At 49.0% G+C, this 17,243-nt stretch overlaps 1 protein-coding gene across 1 annotated transcript in view; it reads right to left on the minus strand.

The window, feature by feature from the left end:
- Positions 1 to 17,243, minus strand: part of LOC137439910 (nuclear receptor corepressor 1) — a 345,171-nt gene that overhangs the window by 156,201 nt on the left and 171,727 nt on the right. The window contains 1 exon segment of the mRNA XM_078768007.1: positions 5,477 to 5,575. Within this exon segment, the coding sequence (XP_078624133.1) occupies positions 5,477 to 5,575 (99 nt within the window).

Genomic DNA, 17,243 nt, shown 5'->3' on the forward strand with positions numbered 1-17,243 from the left:
GATGCAGACAGAGAGATGCAGACAGAGAGAGAGAGAGAGATGCAGAGAGAGAGATGCAGAGAGAGAGATGCAGAGAGAGAGAGAGAGAGATGCAGAGAGAGAGAGATGCAGAGAGAGATGCAGAGAGAGAGAGATGCAGAGAGAGAGATGCAGAGAAAGAGAGATGCAGAGAGAGAGATGCAGAGAGAGAGAGAGAGAGAGAGAGAGATGCAGACAGAGAGAGATGCAGAGAGAGATACAGAGAGAGATGCAGAGAGAGATACAGACAGAGAGAGAGATACAGAGAGAGAGATGCAGACAGAGAGATGCAGACAGAGAGATGCAGACAGAGAGAGAGAGAGATGCAGAGAGAGAGATGCAGAGAGAGAGAGAGAGAGAGATGCAGACAGAGAGAGATGCAGAGTGAGAGATGCAGAGAGAGAGATGCAGAGAGAGAGAGAGAGAGAGAGATGCAGACAGAGAGAGATGCAGAGAAAGAGAGATAGAGAGATAGAGAGAGAGAGAGAGAGAGAGAGATGCAGACAGAGAGAGATGCAGAGAGAGATGCAGAGAGAGAGATGCAGAGAGAGAGAGAGAGAGAGAGAGAGAGATGCAGACAGAGAGAGATGCAGAGAGAGATGCAGAGAGAGAGATGCAGAGAGAGAGAAATGCAGAGAGAGAGATGCAGACAGAGAGAGATGCAGAGAGAGAGAGATGCAGACAGAGAGAGATGCAGAGAGAGATGCAGAGAGAGATGCAGAGAGAGATACAGAGAGAGATACAGACAGAGAGAGAGATACAGAGAGAGATACAGACAGAGAGATGCAGAGAGAGAGATGCAGAGAGAGAGATGCAGACACAGAGAGATGCAGACACAGAGAGATGCAGACACAGAGAGATGCAGACACAGAGAGATGCAGACACAGAGAAATGCAGACACAGAGAAATGCAGACACAGAGAAATGCAGACACAGAGAAATGCAGACACAGAGAAATGCAGACACAGAGAAATGCAGACACAGAGAAATGCAGACACAGAGAAATGCAGACACAGAGAAATGCAGACACAGAGAAATGCAGACACAGAGAAATGCAGACACAGAGAAATGCAGACACAGAGAAATGCAGACACAGAGAAATGCAGACACAGAGAAATGCAGACACAGAGAAATGCAGACACAGAGAAATGCAGACACAGAGAAATGCAGACACAGCGAAATGCAGACACAGAGAAATGCAGACACAGAGAAATGCAGACACAGAGAAATGCAGACACAGAGATGCAGACAGAGAGATGCAGACAGAGAGATGCAGAGATAGAGATGCAGAGATAGAGATGCAGATAGAGATAGAGAGAGAGAGAGAGAGAGAGAGAGAGAGAGAGAGAGAGAGAGAGAGAGAGAGAGAGATGCAGAGGGAGATATCGGTAGTGGAGTGAGAAAGGTGGAGAGAGAGAAAGGCGATGGGGAGAGAGTGATGTGGTGGAGAGACAGGAGGGTGGGAGATTAAGAGGATGGGAGAGAGGAAGAGGGGTGGGAGAGATGAAGAGGGTGGTTGTAAGATGGGGCAGGGAGGAAGAGGGAGTGGGAGGAAATTGGGGGAGAGAGAGGAAGAGGGGGAGGACAGAGAGGGGAAGAAGATGGAGGGGGGAAGAAGATGGAGGGGGAAGAAGAGGGAAAAGAAGAATATGGAGGGGCAAAATAAGAGAAAGGGGGAGAGGAAGATCGTGAATGGGAAAAGAGGGGAGGGGAAGAGAAGAGAGGGGAGGGTAATAGAGGGAGGTGAAGAAGGGACTGGCAAGAGGGGGAAGGGAAGAGTGGGAGGGGAGGGTAATAGAGGGAGGTGAAGAAGGGACTGGCAAGAGGGGGAAGGGAAGAGGGGGAGGGGAGGGAGCCAGGAGAAAGGTTGGAGCAGGTGAGAAGATGAGGGGAGAGTGGGAGAACCAATTGATTGTCGTATGAGTGATCATTAACAATAGCTAATCAGAGTATAATGAGTGTGCTGGTGCGAGTGCCGATTGCAGATGACCTGGTCATGGTAGCTTTTGAAAATAAAACGAAAAAAACTTCAAAACAAGAGAAAGTGATGTTCCAATTTCCCAGCTCTTCACTGGAACTGCAAATGACAGTTTTGGTGGCACCACATTCACGGTTGAAAGAAAAAAATAAAACGTTTTGTCGCATCACTTCAGGCGCCAAGTGGCCTGACGTTTTGTACGCCAATAGTGAACTCCATTTTATTTGTGGACAGAGTCACCCTGTTTGTGCAACTGTCATTTACAATATGGAAGAACACCATCTTTTCAATGTCTTCCTTTGGGGCTGAGTGAGAATGAACAGCCTGCAAAGCTGCGAAATATTCCATTCAAAGGCTGACCCACAACAAGAACAGAGCCCTCCCAATTCAGCCAACCAGCCAGACGGGAGTCCTTCCCTGCCAGCCAGACCCGAGCCCTTCCATGCCAGCCATACACGAGCCCTTCCCTGCCAGCCAGAACCGAGCCCTTCCCTGCCAGCCAGACCCGAATTCTGCCCTGCCTGGCCAGCCAGAGCCGAGCCCTTCCCAGCCAGACCTGAGCCCTTCCCAGCCAGCCAGACCCGAGCCCTTCCCAACCAGACCCGAGCCCTTCCCTGCCAGCCAGACCCGAGCCCTTCCCTGATAGCCAGGCCCAAGCCGTTCCCTGCCAGCCAGAGCCGAGCCCTTCCCAGCCAGACCTGAGCCGAGCCCTTCCCAGCCAGAACCGAGCCCTTCCCTGCCAGCCAGACCCGAGACCTTCCCTGCCAGCCAGACCCGAGCCCTTCCCTGCCAGCCAGACCCGAGCCCTTCCCTGCCAGCCAGACCCGAGCCCTTCCCTGCCAGCCAGACCCGAGCCCTTCCCTGCCAGCCAGACCCAAGCCCTTCCCTGCTAGCCAGGCCCAAACACTTCCCTGCTAGCCAGACCCGAGCCCTTCCCTGCCAGCCAGGCCCAAGCCCTGCCTAGCCAGCCAGAACCGAGCCCTTCCCAGCCAGCAAGACCCGAGCCATTCCTTGCCAGCCAGACCCGAGCCATTCCTTGCCAGCCAGACCCGAGCTCTGCCCTGCTAGCCAGGCCCAAGCCCTGCCTGGCCAGCCAGAACCAAGCACTTCCCTGCCAGCCAGACCCGAGCCCTTCCCTGCTAGCCAGGCCCAAGCCCTGCCTGGCCAGCCAGAACCGAGCCCTTCCCAGCCAGCCAGACCTGAGAGATTCCTTGCCAGCCAGACCCGAGCTCTGCCCTGCCTGGCCAGCCAGAGCCAAGCCCTTCCGAGCCAGCCAGACCCGAGCCATGCCCTGCCAGCCAGACCCGAGCCCTGCCCTGTCAGCCAAACCGAGCCCTGCCCGGCCAGCCAGACCCGAGCCCTGCCAGCCAGAGCCGAGACCTTCCCAGCCAGCCAGACTCGAGCCCTGCCCGGCCAGCCAGACTCGAGCCCTTCCCAGCCAGCCAGACCCGAGCCCTGCCCGCCAGACCCGAGCCCTGCCAGCCAGACCCGAGCCCTGCCAGCCAGACCCGAGCCCTGCCAGCCAGACCCGAGCCCTGTCCGCCAGACTCGAGCCCTTCCCAGCCAGCCAGACTCGAGCCCTGCTCTGCCAGCCAGACCCGAGCCCTGCCCGCCAGACTCGAGCCCTTCCCAGCCAGACCCGAGCCCTGCCCTGCGAGCCAGACCCGAGCCCTGCCCTGCCAGCCAGACCCGAGCCCTGCCCTGCCAGCCAGACCCGAGCCCTGCCAGCCAGACCCGAGCCCTGCCCTGCCAGCCAGACCCGAGGTCTACACATCCAGCCAGATTCAAGCTCTCACACTCGCTTGAGGTGAACGACCGTTCCAAGTCAAACTGCGCCAGGGTAGAAGGGCAGACACAACATACAGAGAAGCGTGCGACACAGACAGTAAAACGCACACGTGCTGGCGGAAACGGTGTGCGTGTAGGAGTGGGGTCTTTCCATCGCAAGATAAGCACAGCGGGCCACCAGCCATTTGCCCGAGCTTCCCGACGTGTACATTTATAGTCAATAATAAATACGGCTAATTTATAGTCAACCTTAAGGGCCTGGAGCCCTGGACAATGGAACAGAATCCCAACACGGGACACGACTGCAAAGTATCAATGACAACTTTTGTCGCAGACACAAAACAAGCCCACACTCCCTCCCCTCCACCACCAACCACTGTCATAAAAGAAAAGAAAAACACATAAAAAGGACCTTTGTTGTCATGGGAGAGAAGGGAAGCCCGGTCGAGCAGAGCACACGAGTCAGAGGCTCATGAGACAGCGACCGGCCGAGCCGGACACTGCCGCGGATGCGCCTCGCTCGCTACGCATTTCCCACGGGGTTCACCCAGCGTGATCTCCCCCAGTCACAGCGCCTTCTCCCCACGTCGCATCGCCTCATCCAGAGTGGAATAAAGACAGTGAAATAATAAAAATAATCCCAGCCGAAATGTTCCTCCAAACCAGGGAAGCCAACAAGCAGAAGCAGGAGTGGGTGGTGAAGGAAGAAAGGGAGGGGGAGGAAGAATGGGGAGGGGCGCCGAGATGAGGGCAGCCCCAGGGCCGCTCACCACAAACAGCTAAGAAACGTCACCGAACGTCGACGCTTTTCCGACACGGTTGCCAAGTCGTCCGCCTCGGCTTCCCCTCCCAACTACGATCAAATCCAATGAACCGCCCCCTGCACGGATACTTCCAACATCCTCCCGCCGCATCACCCATGTCCTCCTCCCTCCCTCCCCCCCCCCCCCCTTCTCAAACAACATTCTGTGCCTCCTCGTCGGTAACCAAAGCAGCTTTCTTCGCAACCAACACATTGGCCAAATTTAGAGCAAGGCAGAAAATAAAAACTGCTTGCCAGTACCAGTACACGCAAAGCGCAGGCAAGTCCGACCGATCCGGGCTAGGAAATTCCAACTACGAGACAAAAAGCCACAGAAAACCTCTGCGAGCACCAACTTTCAAAATGGGGGCAAATAAATCAAAGTCCGTGAGGCAGCATGACCTTGAGGCTCGCACTGAAGCTCAGGGAAATGAGAGGCAAAGAAATGGAGCGACGGGATGGGGGTGGCGCAGGAGGGTGAGGGGTGTGGAGTTGTGGGGGCGGGGGGGAAGAGGAAAAAAGAAAAACATCAAATACGGGACAAGTTCCCAAGCAGGCTGAGCTATCAGGGGAGGCAATGGAAGCTCGCCTGATAGCCTTGAGCCTGACAGACCTGAGGCTTTTATTATCTTCTTTTTTTCTTTTTTTTAAGAGTCTTTCATAAAAACACTGGATTGCTCTCATCTTAAGTTGGGTTAAACTTTGACCCACCGACAAGAACAATACACTGACTAGCCAAGGCCTGTGGATTCCAGTTGAGCAAAGCAACCCGAAAGGCAATTCATACAGAAGAAAACTATGTCAGAATATGTGCAGGATCAGTCCCTTACCCCAGACCCTAACCCACGATAATGATCTGGAAAGACCCTGCGTACGACTGACAACACATACCGGATTGCGCCTTCGCCGTGAGAACGTCTTCTTTACGAGGGCCTTGTAATTTTCGTTTTTCTTCGACAGGTAGTAATATCTCACACAGTCGGCCACGGACTGCCACCCGGAGAGAAGGGATTTGGCAAGGGATGGGAGGGAGATGGGTTAATCATCACATTAATTTGCAGGAGCTGACATATGATGGACAAATCCATGCCCTACACAGTCCAATAACAAGAAAAAGAGCAATCAGAGATTGCAAACCCTCGCCAGGATGTATTTTCAGTGGTTTTTAAGGTTTTTGTGTTAAAACAAATATGGCGGCCGAACCAAGTGATCGATGAGGTCATCATTTTTTTTTCCTCCACCAATTTATGCCTACATGACGCTCAAGAAATTTCATCTTGATCGGATGAAGTTTTGTACTTGTTCAATTATGACGTCATAATGGAGAAATCATTAACATATTGTATTCCCCATGGAGAGTTCCTTACAATGAGCCATGTCTCAATTTTTTCTATTCAGTGCTTTCGGAGATATAGAGGTGAAAAGTTTTTCGGGTTTTCCAAGATGACGGCCGAACCACGTGACCCATGACATCATAATTATCATTAAAAAATTATACAGGTGGAGGTGCACCGATGGTGAAAATTTCCTGTCAATCGGACTAACGGTTGCAGACAAAATCATATTTATTCTGTGCAGACAAACAGACAAACAGACAAACAAACTCAAATGCAATACCCTCTTCTCTGGCGAGGGTAATGAAACATGTATTCTGCTGTTATTTACACAAACGATACCGTTGGCACAGCAACGCATGTACATTGCATCAGTGACGTTTCATCCATACTCCATATGCTTCAGATATGGGTTGCGGAAACAATGCATACATATTCCGAGGAAACAAATCCACAATCGAAAATGGAACCGCGTGATGGTGCAGACCGTCTCAGCGGAATATCGACAAGGCCGCCATGGATGATGCGACTCCACAGCCCACAAGGAAACAAACTGATAGTTTACACGAAGCTCTGCCAGGGTCATGGACATGACAAATGCGACAGACGCCCAATCTAATGCCCACAACTCCAAAAGAGGGAAAGGCGAGTTACTGGTTGCAAAGCTTCATACGTTTGGTGAGTTTTTGGGGTTTTTTTTCCTGGATGTCCAGGTTTCCTGGACGTGATAAACGAAGAAAATAAAATGGTCATTGATGCGGTTGTCCGAGGCAGATGGCCGTGAGTAACGGTTATCATCACATCGAAGGGCATATCTCTGAATGTGCAATTCCTGGGTTAAAAACAGAACGAAGAGCACACTGGGGAGAGGCAGCTGCTTCATGCAACGCTCGCAGCTTCCGCACGCCAAATTACTTGATTACATTATCCTCGGGATACATGTGAAGTCTTCGTCCTGGTCTTCCAGCACCCCTTCCCAAATTTGGTTATTAACGAGAGACTCCATGAATTCATATATAACCGCCAGGCAGACCTGAAAACAGGGATTTTTAAATGAAAAGTTTTGGCCTCCAGTACAAATATAAAGGTACTTGTATAAACCACCGTTTAGAGGCCATTTTTCCCCGCATAGCGGGGGTTGGCCTTTTCGGGGACCGTGGTAGTTGTTGTTTTTTGGTCCCCTTTTTGAAGCAATGTTTTACGGCCGGATGCCCTTCCTGACGCCAACCCTTTTTTGCCGCCTTCAACGACAAACAGGGAATTACCAGTGAACTGGTACTCAATTAGCCGACCTCGGAAGGATGACAGGCTGAGTCAACCCCCCTGGCATTAATTCGGCGATCGACCGAGATTCGAACCCAGGATCCAAAGCCGGCACCCTAGCCGCTAGCCCAACACCAGGGATATATATGTTTTCGTTTAATTTAAAAAAAAAAAAATGTTTTTTTTTTTGTTTTTTTTGGATACTGATTCGAGGCTCGTGAAAAAGAGCTAACATTTATTTCACAAACAAATCAACCAGACAAACAAAATATATAAAAAGAGGGAGCAGAAGACAAGATGGGGAGAGAAGGGGAAGCACACAAACACAACATTTGAGAGCACGGAGATGTGTGGGAGGGAGAGGGCTTGGGGGGAGGAGGCGTGGGAAGGGGGGGGGGGGCGGGCGGGGTGGGAAAAGTATAAAACACAGGGACACCAAGGACTTCCAGGACAGAAGTTGGTATTTCAAAAAATTGGATTTGGGGTGAAATTAGCGGGGGTAGAAAATATCAAGATTTTGGATGGGGGAAAATAAGAGATGGTGGTGAACAGCTGTTTTAAAGACCTGGAGGGTGGAGTGGGATTGAAGAGAGTGAGGGAGTTTGTTCCAGAGGCGGGAGAAAAGAGGAATGAAGGAGTGAAGGTGAGCAGAGAGTCTTGATTTTGGCAGTTTAACCATAAGAGGGTTGCAGGCAGATCTTGTGCGACCTGTAGGAATATTTGGGGGACAGAGCCCAGAGAGAGCTGGGGGGGCAAGGTAAGAGAGGAGTCGGTAGAAGACGGAAAGACCACCAACCTGCCTGCGGTGAGTGAGTGAAAGGCCCTTGGAGTTAGCTTCATCGCGGGAGATTCCAATGATTCTGAACGCTTTGGTTTCAACAGCATGAAGACGAGCTAGGTGTGAGACAGGAGCACCAGCCCAGAGGGGAGAGCAGTATTCCATTGAGCTGTGGATGAAAGCCTTGTATGTGGTGAGGAGCTCAGGTGTGCCAAGGAAGGACTTCGCTCGACGGAGGATGCCCAGTCGGCGACTGGCTTTGGAGGCCAGATTTGAAATGTGGTTTTCCCAGGAAAGATCATGGCAGATAGTGAGACCCAAAAGCTTGAGTGACAGAACTTCTTGGAGAGGATTATTCAGAAAGTGGATGGGAGGGTTGTCCAGTCGGTCTTTTCGTAGAGACATCGTAAGAGTGTGAGATTTGTCAGGATTGAAAGACATGTTCCACTTGTTTGCCCAGTCTGTGATTTTGTCCAGGTCTGCAGAGAGTGAGGTGGCTGCAGACTGCCGATCTGAGGGATGAGGAATGGAGTGACAGAGAGTAGAGTCATCAGCAAAGAGATAGAGAGGATTTTCAAGAGAGTCAGAGAGATCATTGATGAAGACCAGAAAAAGCACAGGGCCCAGAACACTGCCTTGGGGAACTCCAGCCTGAACAGGAAGAGGAGATGAGAGAAACCCATTCAGGGCCACACGTTGACTATGACTAGAGAGGAAGTCCGCCAGCCATGCGTGGAGATTTCCATGGATACCAAAGGAGGAGAGTTTGGTGAGCAGAGCGGGGTGCCAGACCGTATTGAAGGCATGTGATATGTCAAGGGAGACAGCTCTAATTTCCTGTTTGCAATTGAGGACCTCCATCCATTGTTGAGAAAGCAGAAGCAGCATGTCCAGAGTAGAGTGACCAGGTCTGAAACCAAATTGATGATCAGAGATCAAGCCATTGGAGAAGAGGAAAGATTTCATATCCGAAGCAATGATGGATTCCATGACTTTGCTGATAATTGGGAGAAGGCTGATTGGTCTGTAGTTGCTAGGATCTGTTTTTGCACCTTTTTTGTGCAAGGCGGTGATGTTGGCTGATTTCCAAGCAGATGGCAGATGACCTTGAGCAAAAGAGAGGGTGAAGAGAACAGAGCGAGGGAGTGAAAGAGCGGAAGAACAGGATTTTAGGACCCGTGGGCTGATGCCGTCAGGTCCAGTTGCAGAATCAGAGTCGAGGGTTGACAGAAACTTTTCCACCTTGTCAGGAGGAAAGGACACAGAGTCCAGGAGCAGCTGGGTACGACTGGGTACGGTGGGTACAGAGAGGGATGGGTTTGGGACACAAGATTTAGAGGCAAACACAGAGATGAGGCATTCAGCTTTTTCACGTGCGGAGTCAGCCGTCTAGCCGCTTGAGGTGAGGGGGGGATGGAGGGGGAACAAACAGCAGAAACAGATTTGACCAGACGCCACCAGGATTTGGAAGAGGGAGACAGATAAGAGAGTTCGGTCTTGAGAACGGAGCGATATTGTTTCCTGGCTCTCCTGAGGGTGGACACACACTTGTTTCGGGCTTTGTGAAAGGAAATGAGATTTCCTTCCGTTGGATTTGCTTTCCAGGAGACGAAAGCAAGTTGTTTCTGGGCAACAGCCTCACCACAAGATTCCGTGTACCATGGACAGGAGGAAGGGTTTGACAACTGAAGATGAGATGGGATAAATCTGTGCATGAGAGAGAGCAATTTACTTTGGAAGAATTCCCAGGATGAGTTGATGTCAGAGGCGGTAGAGATGGGAGACCAGTCCAGATGATTGATGGCTGCTTGAAGACCGTGCCAGTTGGCCTGAGTGAAATGCCAGACTCATCGACGCTGAGGAGGCTCTCTGAGAATGGTCAGAGAGATGTCCACTTTAACAAGCACATGATCAGATGAGCCGATTGGAGCAGAAGAAGAGCAGCAGACATTTTCAGGGAAGTTAGTCATAACCAAGTCCAGAAGAGAAGATGCTCCGTTGACTGAGATCCGAGTCGGGAAATTGACAGATTGTGTCAGTCCCAGTGAGTCGCAGAAGTCCTTTGCTGAAGAGCCATGGCTGGTGAGAGGGGTACCCACACCCAGCCAACTGGCATGGTGACAATTGAAATCACCACATATGAGGAAGAGAGAGTTGGGATGGGTAGATAGAAGTTGGTCCATATTATCAGACAGCGAGATGTAGATGGAGTCATCACTGTTTGGTGGACGGTACAACACACATATGAACAAAAGGTGGGAGTGAAGGGGAAGCCGTAGCCAAAGGTATTCCTGGGGGTGAGGTGGAGAGAGGGCAGTGCAGGGCGAGTGAGGAGGAGAGTTTTTTAATAAAGATAGCAACCCCACCTCCAGGACGAGGCTCAGGTCTATCATACCGGAGGTGGGAGTAACCTGGGAGAGATACCAAGGAATCAGAGACATCATGAAGGAGGAAAGTTTCTGTTAAGCAGATCACGTCTGGTTTGTCAGAAGCAACCTGTATGGAGAGATCAGTCAAGTTTGAGCGAAGGCCCCGGATGTTTGAGGTCCATACTGTTAATGAAGAGGAAGGGGGAGCATCGGATACAGAACAGGGGGGGAGGGGTAGAGTAAGATGTGGAAGAGGAGGAAGAGGTAGGGAGAGCTGTTGAAGATGTGTCAGAGATTTCAGAATAGCTTGGAGAAAGGGAAGAATGGGGCGGACAAAAGGTTTGATGGCGATTGGGTGAGGCACAGTGAGGTGTTATTTGAGGAGGGGGAAGAGCAAGGCAGAAGGTTGGGGGAGATGACGGTGAAAGTTGGAAGGGGGAAGAAGCGGGGAGGGTCTCAGAGGGGAGGGGTGTGGGGGGAGTTTAGGATGGAAGGGGCAAGGGGGGAGATTTGAAAGGGATGGGTGATGGGGAAGATTTGGAGGGGAGGGGCAAGGGGGAAGATTTGAAAGAGATGGGTGATGGGGAAGATTTGGAGGGGAGGGGCAAGGGGGTAGGTTTGGAGGGAAGGGGTGATGGGTATGTTTTAGAGGGGAGGGGTGATGGGGAAGTTTTGGAGGGAAGGGTGATGGGGAAGTTTTGGAGGGAAGGGGTGATGGGGAAGATTTGGAGGGGAGAGGCAAGGGGGAAGATTTGAAAGGGATGGGTGATGGGGAAGGTTTGGAGGGGAGGGGCAAGGGGGAATATTTGAAAGAGATGGGTGATGGGGAAGATTTGGAGGGGAGGGGCAATGGGGTAGATTTGGAGGGGAGGGGAGGGGTGATGGGGAAATTTGGAGGGGAGGGGTTATGGGGAAGTTTTGGAGGGAAGGGGTGAGATTGGATTTTGAAAAGTGTACGATTAATGGGAAACGAACATTTATTGCAAAATGAGTTTCTTGAGACCTTCGAGTCAAAAATACGTTTGAGGACGCTGAAGGAGGGGTGGAGTGCAGGAGAGTTTCGGGAATGTAGAAAAAAGGAACTGTAAGAGATGGATTTTTTTTTTGGAATGAATAGATTTGGTGAGCAAGTCGAAAGCATCCTTTTATAGAAGAAGAAGAAAAAGGTGTTATAATATACGACAGAATACAGTTCTTCAGGGGAAAGTTTAAATATTTTTAACAACGTGATCACGAACAACGCGATCGAAGAACGAACGAACAAATAAGAACAACGAATAAACGAATAAGAACAGAGAAGGAAATTTTTTCTTTGGTTTTTTTTTTTTTGAGTTGAGATTTTAAACAAGGAAGTATGGGGTGAAAGACTGGGACAAAAACAGAGAACGAAAGTAATTGCAGTGCAATCGACGAACCGCTGAGAGAAAAACAAAGCCTCAAGGTCGGACACGGTAGCCTACTAGGCCTCAGAAAATAAATGGACACGCAAATATGGCAACACGTCATAACTGCAAATGCCAACATGTGACGTTGGTTGTCCCTGCACAGAGAGCAAGATCTTCCAGGAATCCTTTTTTTTTTTTCTTACCCCATAGATTAGCCATCACAGCAAAGATTGGTATTTCCGTCAGCAAAGCGACAGGTCTTATATTCTTGAGTATGTAAAAATACAGTGATTATATCCAATATCTAACGTGTAAAAGCTCCACTACAAGCCATGTGAGTATCATCATGAAACATTAAAAAGAAAGAGGGCTAAACTTTCACCTCATTAAAACTACAATTACTTTGACAAGATGTGGCCGAGCATCATCCAAATGTACACTACAGTGCATTGATGAAAACAATGATATTCCCTCCCCACTCAACCTGCATTCACGGTTCATAAAGAAGCTTGAACAAAGGAATACAGCACATTAGGAGACATCATTAGGATGACAGAAAACAAATTTAAAATCACTGCAGAATTCGATATTTGAAATGGGATCACAGCCTCAGGTGCTCAGATGGGAAGATGAAACAGGCCAATTTTGAGGAAAGTATTGCGTGCGTTTTTGTGCAAATGTAGCCCAAGTGATGCATCGTGGTTCATTTCCATTTGTTTGAATCTAATGAAAAAGTACGGGCATGATTTTAAGTGCAACAAAAACGAAAATCAAGAGTGGGAAGTGAAACGGGGGTTAGGCGGGTTGTTACATGTATATGGGGAAACAGGTATTGCAAGGCAGAGCAATTGATATATAAAAAGTTTTTGATGTAGGATCTACGGCTTGTAGCGGACCTGCCACACACATACACACATGGACAGACAGACAAATACATGACAACACACGACGGTTCAACGACAGAAACAGAGCCACTGAGCTTGGCGGAAGTGTCATCACTTCTCGGGGCAATCTGGGTACCAGTGACGTCACAACAGTGGTACCGCCTTTATCACCGCACTCAGCGGGGCATTTCCCAAGGAGGAATTTCCTCCTCCGCATGGAATCCAACCTATAGAGATTGTCTGGGATCTTACCCTTCCAGATGCTGAATGTCAAGCAAGGAAGCAGCTCGTACCATTTTTAAAGTCTTTGGTATGATTCGGCCGTGGTTTGAACTGCTGACCTCCCGACTTGGAGAGGTTGGTCTAACCATTACACCACCGAGTATGTTAAATTTGCCTGAAGTTGAAGTTTTCTTGTGCGGTTGAACGTCACTTGGGAGCTTCCTAAAACGCGCAGTCTGCAACTGAAATGTACATCAAAAAGACAACTTGGAAAGAAGAGCTCAACGAGTTTGTGTTGCTTTTGAGGCCATCTATGTATTACATCCACAGCGGTAGAGGAGTGTGCAAGTTGGTTTTGAAGTTTCTGCTGCATTCTCATATGTAATACATAGATTGCAACCAATAGGTTGCCATATATTTATTACATATGCGATCCCATTGCCTGTTCATGCCACCAGAAGTTGAAGAGAAAATAATGACACTGCTGTGATAACATATTGTGTGGAAGAGGATATTGTTGTGGTTTTGGAAGATCTCAGGGAGTTACGTACCACACAAAGGAAACCTGGAGTTTAGATGTATCGGTAGAATTTTGTTTAGTAAGACCACTTATCCCCTCGTATCAGTGGACATAGAAATGCATTGTGTTTGTGTAGTAGGTTCGAATTCCCTTTGTAACTCCTCTTTTATCTCTCTCCCAATCTCTCTTAACCTCTCCTTCCTTCTCCACACATCATTACAGTGCACCCATACACATAAACAACAAGCTTGACAAAACCAACATTATGCCGACAAAACTCAAATTACCAATCATCTGCATCAAAGTGCTTGGGTGCCATTCGGTCCAGCGAGGTACCTGCATCAAAGCGCTTGGGTGCCATTCGGTCCTGTGAGGCACCTGCATCAAAGCGCTTGGGTGCCATTCGGTCCTGTGAGGCACCTGCATCAAAGCGCTTGGGTGCCATTCGGTCCTGTGAGGCACCTGCATCAAAGCGCTTGGGTGCCATTCGGTCCTGCGAGGCACCTGCATCAAAGCGCTTGGGTGCCATTCGGTCCTGCGAGACACCTGCATCAAAGTGCTTGGGTGCCATTCGGTCCTGTGAGGCACCTGCATCAAAGCGCTTGGGTGCCATTCGGTCCTGCGAGGAACCTGCATCAAAGTGCTTGGGTGCCATTCGGTCCTGTGAGGTACCTGCATCAAAGCGCTTGGTTGCCATTCGGTCCTGTGAGGTACCTGCATCCAAGCGCTTGGGTACCATTCCGTCCTGTAAGGCACCTGCATCAAAGCGCTTGGGTGCCATTCGGTCCTGCAAGGCACCTGCATCAAAGCACTTGGGTGCCATTCGGTCCTGCAAGGCACCTGCATCAAAGCACTTGGGTGCCATCCGGTCCTGCAAGGCACCTGCATCAAAGCGCTTGGGTGCCATTCGGTCCTGCAAGGCACCTGCATCAAAGCGCTTGGGTGCCATTCGGTCCTGTGAGGCACCTGCATCAAAGCGCTTGGGTGCCATTCGGTCCTGTGAGGCACCTGCATCAAAGCGCTTGGATGCCATTCAGTCCTGTGAGGCACCTGCATCAAAGCACGTTGGTGCCATTCGGTCCTGCAAGTCACCTGCATCAAAGCGCTTGGATGCCATTCGGTCCTGCAAGTCACCTGCATCAAAGCGCTTGGGTGCCATTCGGTCCTGCAAGGCACCTGCATCAAAGCGCGTTGGTGCCATTCGGTCCTGCGAGGCACCTGCAATGACGAACCAATGAGCACGACCTGACAAAAGACGCTCTGCGGCTCGTTGAAGCCACTCGTCCAGCAAATCTGCCACATTTATCCATATGCATTCTACGACGCTTCGATCCACACATCCGTGCGCTTAGATTCAGACTCATCGAAACGCAGGCCAAAGCATCTGTTTTGACATGCAACATGGGGGATGCATCAGGAAGTCGCTGGACTTCCTACGTAAGGATGGCACGGACACTCCATAGGTTTAATATATAAATGCAAATCCTCAAAAGAAATCTACCAAGATACCAACTTCTCAACCTATGAAGTACCTATCAGTTGTCTGTGGATGATTTCACATCCAATAACACTCATTAAACTTTTGTACAGCATCGCTGAGCTACAACATCGACCGACCCAAAATAGCCCGTTTGTAATACTTCTCTTCTTATTCTTTTCAGACAGCCTAACTCAAAATTGGTTTGAGCTCTGGACTTGGTTTAAACACCAATATACTGTATTTTTATAGTAGGAAGGTCCATAACTACTCTGAGTTTTCAGGACTTGAAAGGATTCCACAAAAATTACGCATAACTGCTTAATCTCGCAGCAGAATATGAATGAAAACGAGGGGTAGGCGGGACAACGCCTGTCAATCAACCTGGTGGGGAGGTGGGGGAGGGGGCAGCTATGGTGATATAATTGCCCGAGGGCCAATCGCACACGTCACACAAGTGGGCGAGGTCAATTACGTTAAATGACATGCAGTCCAAAGTAGTGACGACGTAAAAACACATTTTTTAAGACAGTTGTGGTCAACGGTGCAATATTACGGCCATTCTGACAGCCATGCTACCAGACGTACGATAATGATAATAATATGATAATTAGCACAAATGTGAGGGCACGTGCACAGAGTGGAAGAATCCCCATCTGTAAAGCTTGCACGCACGCACACAGCCATGCAGTTTGTCGTCAACTTGTAATCATTAAAGTACCACAGATATTAAATAAAGTTGGTTGAGTGAAAATGTGAATATATATTTTAAAAGTACAGAAATAAGCAATAAAACATTTTTTCATGCAAAAGGATGAAGTAAGGGATGGTTTGCCAAAAGGTGTGCAAACAAGGTACGGATGGGCACAAATTATCATGTGAAACAATCCCGAAATCTTTGAATGACATTCACCCGATCTCTCAATGGTGAAGAATCACTTAAAAATTAAATAACTATCGTATCCGAATTCATATTCAGATCTTCACCAAAATCAAATTGAATCGTCCTTGTCACACTGTCACACACACACACACACTGACACACACACACACACACTGACACACACACACACACACACACACACACACACACACACACACACACACACACACACACACACACACACACACACACACACATCTCCACCAAGCTGCGTCCAAATCCGTCCACAAATTTTTGAGATATCCTGCTATGTATCGTTTTTAACCCGACCTCCCAATGGTGAAGAATCACTAAAAATTCTTCGATCCGCATCCGGATCTTCACCAAAATTGATAATTTCGTCCTTGTCACATACACTAGCTCTGCCAAATTTCGGCCGAATCTGTCCACAACTTTTTGAAGTGGAGGTAATAAACAGCTTACAATGTTGTTTTGCGCTCGTACTGCATTGCAATCTTACAATAATTCACCAAATGTCCGTCTGTCTGTCTGTCCGTCCGTCCGTTCGAAGGTACCACAAAAACGGCTGAACCGATCGCAACGATATTTTGGGTGGGTAATCCTGGGACCCCCTCGAGTAAAATAGGCTATATTGTTTTTCCAATTTCAGCTTTGGTCTCCAGCATTTTCAGGTTTAGCCTCCCACCTAACGTTATTGTCCCGGGTACCGTAAAAACGGCTGCACCGATCGCAACGATACACCTCCATGCCCGTGGGATTCCCACCAGTGGCCCCACTAGTGCATGTAATATGAAAATGGCCTCACCAATTTATAATGTTTTCCTACTTCATTTCGCACTTGAAAAGCAAAATCTTTGACGATATCAGTGAAATCCAACTTTTCAAAATGTCACATTCCGTGGTCATGATGGCAAGGCAGTTGAGACGATCTTCCTCTTTTATCTATTTCGTCGTATATTTCCTTTTGTCGATATGTCTTTCTGTGTCGATGTCGATTAATGAAGAGAAAGTAACAAAATTTTTGCTCCATTATAATAAGATTCGGCCTACTGCATGAAACAATTCGACGTCTTTCGTGGATGCGTGATGACGTCATTTTGACGTGATGATGCCGGTCCTCCCATAAAAGGTCATGTGTGGTATGTCACTCATTGCTGGTCCGGTATTACTGTTTGTGTTTTTAATTAAATCGTTGGTTATTTATATTAGACCTTGAATTCCTGTCTCACATCTCTGTTAACTTTGAGACAACAAGGGAATAAATAATACTACATTTATAAATAAATAAATGTTATCAGGTTTTTGTGGGTCCCCTCTGGAGTTTGGGCCCTGGACAAATGTCCCGTTGGTCCTCCCTTAAATCCGGCCCTGCCGCCAACCACAAAATAGTGGTGCAACATCGGGTGGCGGAGGCTGGATTTGTCTAAAAAGAGGGAAAAACATCCTGCTTGCAAAATGAAATTTGGCATCGACATGATTCATGCCTGTTCTCACGTCATTTAAAAAGTGACTGTTGGGCTTT

This window comes from Myxine glutinosa, chromosome 14, assembly GCF_964187855.1.
Source record: "Myxine glutinosa chromosome 14, kmMyxGlut1.1, whole genome shotgun sequence".
In the NCBI taxonomy this organism is placed as follows: domain Eukaryota; kingdom Metazoa; phylum Chordata; class Myxini; order Myxiniformes; family Myxinidae; genus Myxine; species Myxine glutinosa.